The 7,156-nt window shown below is 65.3% G+C and overlaps 2 protein-coding genes across 2 annotated transcripts; both read left to right on the top strand.

Annotated features, from left to right (window-relative positions):
* Nucleotides 1–189: 189 nt before the first annotated feature.
* Nucleotides 190–4,554, top strand: TAF6L (TATA-box binding protein associated factor 6 like; the record flags this gene model as incomplete). The annotated part of the gene is made up of 10 exons (XM_080635905.1): nt 190–336; nt 434–520; nt 651–801; nt 888–938; nt 1,037–1,131; nt 1,217–1,291; nt 1,377–1,597; nt 1,674–1,806; nt 2,810–2,938; nt 3,016–4,554. The coding sequence occupies 10 exons, from the start codon at nt 190–192 to the stop codon at nt 3,784–3,786; spliced, it is 1,860 nt and encodes a 619-aa protein (XP_080492031.1). The 3' UTR covers nt 3,787–4,554.
* Nucleotides 4,555–4,696: 142 nt separating this feature from the next.
* On the top strand, nt 4,697–6,243 carry TMEM179B (transmembrane protein 179B; the record flags this gene model as incomplete). The annotated part of the gene is made up of 5 exons (XM_080635775.1): nt 4,697–4,988; nt 5,425–5,612; nt 5,692–5,826; nt 5,913–5,988; nt 6,085–6,243. Exons 1-5 carry the CDS (start codon nt 4,893–4,895, stop codon nt 6,241–6,243), a joined length of 654 nt encoding a protein of 217 aa, XP_080491901.1. The 5' UTR covers nt 4,697–4,892.
* Nucleotides 6,244–7,156: the final 913 nt, after the last annotated feature.

Raw genomic sequence — 7,156 nt, 5'->3', positions numbered from 1 at the left:
GGACATCCCGTATCCCCCTCCCGGTTCCCCATGCACGGACCCCCGCCAAGCCCCGAGAACCCCGTTCCGAATTCTCCCGTCGTCCCTTTCGCGTTGTTGATTAGCATAGCCACACCCCCCGCCCTCCCCGCGCCGCGCCCTGATTGGCCCGCTGCGGCGCGGTGGGCGGGTCCCGGCGCGGCGGGCATCATGTCGGAGCGGGAGGAGCGGCGCTTCGTGGAGCTCCCGCGGGACTCGGTGCGGTTGATGGCGGAGAGCACCGGGCTGGAGCTCAGCGACGAGGTGGCGGCGCTGCTGGCCGAGGACGTGTGCTACCGGCTGCGGGAGGCCACGCAGGTGCGGGCGGCGCGGCCCGGGCCGCGCTCGGGGCCTGTTGCTGGTGCCGGTAACGGTGCCGGTAACGGTGCCCCCCCCCCCCCCCCCCAACCCCCAGAACAGCTCCCAGTTCATGAAGCACACGCGGAGGCGGAAGCTGACGGTGGAGGATTTCAACCGGGCGCTGCGCTGGAGCAACGTTGAGGTGCGGAGATGGGGACCGGCGTCCCAGGGATGCAGGCACCGGGCGGGGGGGGGGGTCCACATCCGTGCTGTGCGGTGGGGATGCTGCGGTTGCCATGGCAGCATCCCCGTTCCCCCTCCCGTTGCCCCAGGCTGTGTGCGGATACGGCTCCCAGGAAGCGCTGCCCTTCCGGGCCATCAAGGAGGGCGAGCTGTACTTCCAAGAGGATCGGGAGGTCAACCTGGTGGAGCTGGCGCTGGCCACCAACATCCCCAAGGGATGTGCTGAGACGGCCGTGCGAGGTGAGGGACCCCCCCCAGCACCCAGCACCCTGACCCCCCGGTGCGGGCAGGGCACCCAGCACCATCACCACCGCGCTCTCTTCCAGTGCACGTCTCCTATCTGGATGGAAAAGGCAACCTGGAGCCACAGGGAGCTGGTATGGAGCGAGGAGGAGGGGTCACAGTGGGGGGGGGGGGTTCGTGTTCCCCATAGGGGACCTCGGGGTGACGTTGTACCCCCCGACCACCACCGCAGTGCCCAGCGCCGTGTCCACGCTGACCGACGACCTGCTCAAGTACTACCAGCACGTCACCCGCGCGGTGCTGGGCGACGACCCCCAGCTCATGAAGGTGCATTGAGGTTGAGGGGTTCCCCTCTCCTCGTCCCCAGCACCCCACCATGGGGCTGACCCCCCCCCTTGCTCCTCACCCATAGGTGGCCCTCCAGGACCTCCAGACCAACTCCAAGATCGCCGCCCTCCTGCCCTACTTCGTCTACGTGGTCAGCGGGGTGAGCGCCGGCGGTGGGACGGGGCTGGAGCTCACCGGGGGCTGCAGCTCCTCACCAAACCCGCTCCCGGTGCTGTCGCTCGTAGGTGAAATCGGTGAGCCACGACCTGGAGCAGCTCAACCGGTTGTTACACATCGCCCGGAGCCTGATCCAGAATCCCTTCCTCTGCCTCGGCTCCTACGTGTGCAGTTTGATCGCCAGCGTCATGTACTGCGTCCTGGAGCCGTTGGCCGCCTCCATCAACCCCCTCAACGACCACTGGACCCTCCGGGACTACGCTGCCATGCTGCTCAGCCGCATCTTCTGGTGAGCTGCAGGCGCCGGGGGCTGGCTGGGGGGGCCGCAGGCAGGGTCTGCAGTGCCTTTGTCTTGCCCCCCGTAGGACCCACGGCGATTTGGTGAGCGGCCTCTACCACCAAATCCTCCTCTCGCTCCAGAAGGTTCTGGCCGACCCCGTGCGCCCGCTCTGCTCCCATTACGGCGCCGTGGTGGGGCTGCACGCGCTGGGATGGAAGGTGAGAGATGGAGGGGGTTATTCTTTGTCGGTGCCGTGGACAGTGGGATTGAGTTTGCCGATGGCACCAAGCTGTGTGGTTCGGTTGATGCGCCGGAGGGAAGGGATGCATCCAGAGGGACCTCGACACGCTTGTGAGGTGGGCTGATGCCAACCTGATGAAGTTTAACCATGCCAAGTGCAAGGTCCTACACCTGGGTCAGAGCAATCCCAGGCACGGCTACAGGTTGGGCAGAGAAGAGATTCAGAGCAGCCCTGCAGAGAAGGACTTGGGGTGTTGGTCGATGAGAAAATGAACATGAGCCGGCTGCAGTGTGCGCTCGCAGCCCAGAAAGCAACCGTATCCTGGGCTGCATCAAGAGGAGCGTGACCAGCAGGTCGAAGGAGGTGATCCTGCCCCTCTGCTCTGCTCTCGGGAGACCTCACTTGGAGCATTGTGTGCAGTTCTGGTGTCCTCAACATAAAAAGGACATGGAACTGTTGGAACAAGTCCAGAGGAGGCCACGAGGATGCTCAGGGACTGGAGCAGCTCCTGTATGGAGACAGGCTGAGAAAGTTGGGGCTGTTCAGCCTGGAGAAGAGAAGCTGCGTGGAGACCTCAGAGCAGCTTCCAGTGTCTGAAGGGGGGCTAAAGGGATGCTGGGGATGGACTCTTCATCAGGGACTGCAGTGACAGGACAAGGGGTAACGGGTTCAAACTGAAACAGGGGAAGTTTAGATTGGATCTAAGGAAGAAATTCTTTACTGAGAGGGTGGTGAGGCACTGGAATGGGTTGCCCAGGGAGGTTGTGAATGCTCCATCCCTGGCGGTGTTCAAGGCCAGGTTGGACAGAGCCTTGGGTGCCCTGGTTTAGTGTGAGGTGTCTGTGCCCATGGCAGGGGGGTTGGAACTGGATGCTCTTGGGCTCCTTTCCAACCCCAGCTGTTCCATGGCTCTGTGCCCTGATGTGTGGGTCACCCCCATCCCATCCCCTTGTCCTCCTCTCCCTCCGTGCCCTCCACAGGCCGTGGAGCGGGTGCTTTACCCGCACCTCCCCACGTACTGGACCAACCTGCAGGCGGTCCTGGATGATTACTCGGTCTCCAACGCCCAGGTCAAAGCGGACGGGCACAAAGTCTATGGAGCCATCCTGGTGAGCACCTCCTCGCGCCATGGGGCCGGCTGGGGGGCACACGGGGGCCGCGCTGCCACCTCCCTTCCCGTCCGCAGGTGGCTGTTGAGCGGCTCCTGAAGATGAAGGCGCAACAGGCGCCCGCACCGGTGCCCGGCGCCGACCCGCGCCGGGGGGGTTCGCCGCGGCACAGCCCCAAGCCGGACCCGGAGGTGGGCTTCGGCCTCGGGCGCCCGTTGCTACAGCTGGGGGGGGGCAGCGGTGGCCCCGCGTCATCGTCATCCTCCTCATCCTCATCCCCCCCTGCGCCGCCCGCCCTCTCCCTGCACCACATGTACCGCGAGCTCTACGACTTCTTCGGCGACAGCTTGGCCGCCCGTTTCGGCACGGGTTTGCCCCCGGCCGCGGCCCAGCCGGCCGAGGGCTCCGCCGAGGGCCCCCGCAAGGACCCGCCGGGCTTCGGGGGCGAAGGGGCGGCGCGGAAGATGCCGCAGTTAACGGCGAGCGCCACGGTGAGCCCGCGCGACGAGGACGGGACGGCGGCGGCGGCGCGCCCGGTGCTGCACCGCACCGCGAGCCTCCCGCGGCCCCGCGGGGCCCCCCGGCAGCCCGGGCACCGGCCCGGTGCTCGCGACGTGTTCCAGAAGTGCCGCTTCGCGCCGCGCGGGGCGCCCCGGTTCAGCTTCCTCATCGCGGGGCGCCAGGCGGGGCGGCGCTGCCAGGGCCGCCTCTTCCAGACCAGCTTCCCCCAGCACCACGGGCCCGGGCCCGTGTCCCGGTACACGCAGAAGCTGCCCATGATCGGGCGCAGCTCCCGGCCCACGCGGCGCTGGCCGCGCGCCGAGTACTCGCTGCACCTCCTGCTGTGAGCGGGGGACCCGGTGCCGGCCCCGCGGCGCCGGGGGTTGCTGGTGAGGGGTGAATAAAAGGGGTTGAGCTCCTGGCACGGAGGGGTTGTGGGGGCTTCGGGGGCTGCTGCTCGGGGGACGGGCAAGGGGGGCAACGGGCGGCCGGGGAGGACGCTGCCCACGCTGCTGCCGGCGTTCCAGGGAGGGAGAAGGCTCCCGGTGGGGTGGGTGAAGGATGGATGGACAAGGGATGGAGCCAAGGTTGGAGGGTGGATGGGACGGGTGGATGCAGGGATTGGAGGGTGGATGGGACGGGTGGATGCAGGGATTGGAGGGTGGATGGGACGGGTGGATGCAGGGATTGGAGGGTGGATGGGACGGGTGGATGCAGGGATTGGAGGGTGGATGGGACGGGTGGATGCAGGGATTGGAGGGTGGATGGGACGGGTGGATGCATGGGTTGGAGGGTGGATGGGACGGGTGGATGCAGGGATTGGAGGATGGATGGGACAGGTGGATGCAGGGATTGGAGGGTGGATGGGACGGGTGGATGCAGGGATTGGAGGGTGGATGGGACGGGTGGATGCATGGGTTGGAGGGTGGATGGGACGGGTGGATGCAGGGATTGGAGGGTGGATGGGACAGGTGGATGCATGGATTGGAGGATGGATGGGACAGGTGGATGCAGGGATTCTAGCATGGATGGATGGACCTAAGGCTGGATGGAAGCATGGGCAGGTGGATGCATGGATTCTAGCATGGATGGATGGACCTAAGGCTGGATGGAAGCATGGGCAGGTGGATGCATGGATTCTAGCATGGATGGATGGACCTAAGGCTGGATGGAAGCATGGGCAGGTGGATGCATGGATTCTAGCATGGATGGATGGACCTAAGGCTGGATGGAAGCATGGGCAGGTGGATGCATGGATTCTAAGGTGGATGGATTTGAGGATGTATGGATAAAGGGACGAGCAGACTGAAGGGCAAAGGAGCTGCAGCGCTCAGTGGTGCCAGCACCTGCACCAGGACATGCTGGGACGAGCCAGGATGAGCCCATCCCCACGCCGTGGGGCGGAGGAGGAGGAGCTGAGTGCACAAAGGGGCGGGACGGGGATGGGTGGAAGATGGCCGTGTCCACCCTGCAGCTGGTGGAACTGGTCCTCCACGGAGCCGCCTTCCTCTGCGGCATCGCCTGCGCATCGGCCCTCACCGTGGCGCAGGTACCGGCAGGGACAGCTGGGGGGGGGATACGGGGGGAATGCGGCCCCATTGCTTAGGGGTGCAGGGGGGTGAGATGTGGGGCACAGCAGCTTCACCCCACACCTCAGCCCAGTGCCTCCACTGCTGCCTCGGTTGTCTCCATCCTGCTCCTGCCTTGACCCTGGTCCCTGTGCCCCCATCTCCTGCCCCCCACGTTCGTGCTCACCGGTTGCTGTGGGGCACAAAGGGGGTGGTTGAGCCCCCGCTTTGCCCATCCCATGGCTGCAGGCGCCCCATGTGAGTGCAGGAGTCAGCTGGGGCTCGAGCTTCCTCCTCCCCGTGCCTCCAGCTCACCTCACCGGTCTGTCCTGCCGCGGCTGCTCCCGGCTCCCTATGGATGCTATGGGGCGGGGAGGGGGTCACCATCATCTTCCTCTCGTTGCTGCCTGGCTGCAGGGGGAGTTCGGCGGTTGGTGCATCCTCTACGGCAGCGTGAGCTGGAACGGGACCGCGCTGGTGCCCGAGGCTTTCAGCCACCTCTCCCTGTGCTATTTCGTCTCCGGTGTCTCCATCGCGGTGGCTCTTTACTGCTTCTCCTCGCTGCTCTACGGCATCTTCGGCTGCTGCGCCGGCGAGTCCCAGCGGTGAGAAGGGGATGAGGGGCTGGATGTGACCCCCCCCGCCCGGATCCCTGCGCTGCTGACGCCGCTTCCCTCCTCCCAGGGACCACTCCTGGCTCCGCGTCACCCTGGCCGTCACCATCATCATCCTCTTCTTCCTCCTCATCTCAGCCTGCGTTCTCCGCGTGGGCATGGACGCGCTCTGCGCATCCATCATGGAGACCAAGAGGGTATCCAGGTACCAGCGACCACCCCCAGGGAGGGCGGGGGGGGTCCCCATTGGCCATCCCGGGGGTCTCTCATCCCTGTGTCCCCCCCCCGCAGCTGTTGGGATGCCCAGCACGCGCCATGGGCGCTCTACAGCCCCATCCACTTCTACAGCAACCTCAGCAGCGCGCAGGTGAGCGGGGTCGGGGGGATGCGATGGGGCTGGACCTACAGCACCAAGGAGAGAAACTGGGGAGCCCCCCCCCCCTCACCGTGTGTGTCCCCACAGTCCTCAGCCTGGGTGACCGTGTTCCTGTGGTGCCTGCTGAGCGCGCGGCTGCTGCTGCAGCGGCAACGGGAGCCCCGGATCCCGCTGCTGCACAACAACGACCCCGAGTGCGGCGCTGAGGCAGAGGCCACTTTTGGGGGGCCTGAAGGAAACGGCTGATGGGGGGGTGGATGGGGGGTGGTGGGTTGGGTGCTGTTGGGTTGGGTGCTGTTGGGTTGGGTGCTGTTGGGTTGGGTGCTGTTGGATGGGTGCTCTTGGGTTGGGTGCTCTTGGGTTGGGTGCTCTTGGGTTGGGCGCTGTTGGGTTGGGTGCTGTTGGGTTGGGTGCTGTTGGGTTGGGTGCTGTTGGGTTGGGTGCTGTTGGATGGGTGCTGTTGGGTTGGGTGCTGTTGGGTTGGGTGCTGTTGAGTTGGGTGCTGTTGGATGGGTGCTGTTGGGTTGGGTGCTCTTGGGTTGGGTGCTCTTGGGTTGGGCGCTGTTGGGTTGGGTGCTGTTGGGTTGGGTGCTGTTGGGTTGGGTGCTGTTGAGTTGGGTGCTGTTGGATGGGTGCTGTTGGATGGGCGCTGTTGGATGGGTGCTGTTGGGTTGGGTGCTGTTGAGTTGGGTGCTGTTGGATGGGTGCTGTTGGGTTGGGTGCTGTTGAGTTGGGTGCTGTTGGGTTGGGTGCTGTTGGGTTGGGTGCTCTTGGGTTGGGTGCTGTTGGGTTGGGTGCTGTTGGGTTGGGTGCTGTTGGGTTGGGTGCTGTTGAGTTGGGTGCTGTTGGATGGGTGCTGTTGGATGGGCGCTGTTGGATGGGTGCTGTTGGGTTGGGTGCTGTTGAGTTGGGTGCTGTTGGATGGGTGCTGTTGGGTTGGGTGCTGTTGAGTTGGGTGCTGTTGGGTTGGGTGCTGTTGGGTTGGGTGCTGTTGGGTTGGGTGCTGTTGGGTTGGGTGCTGTTGGGTTCGTTGCCCTCCTTGGGACCGTTTTGGGGGCTGAGCTTTGTTATTAAAGACAAGGGTGTCCGGCAGATGGGGCTGGGCCTGAACCTGAGTGCTTGAAGAAGAGCAGGAGGAGGAGGAGGAGGGAGGCCAGCG

This window comes from Psittacula echo (assembly GCF_963264785.1).
Source record: "Psittacula echo genome assembly, chromosome: 28".
Classification (NCBI taxonomy): Eukaryota; Metazoa; Chordata; class Aves; order Psittaciformes; family Psittacidae; genus Psittacula; species Psittacula echo.
The sequence above is the reverse complement of the archived record's forward strand: the minus strand, read 5'-3'. Positions and strand labels throughout refer to the sequence as shown.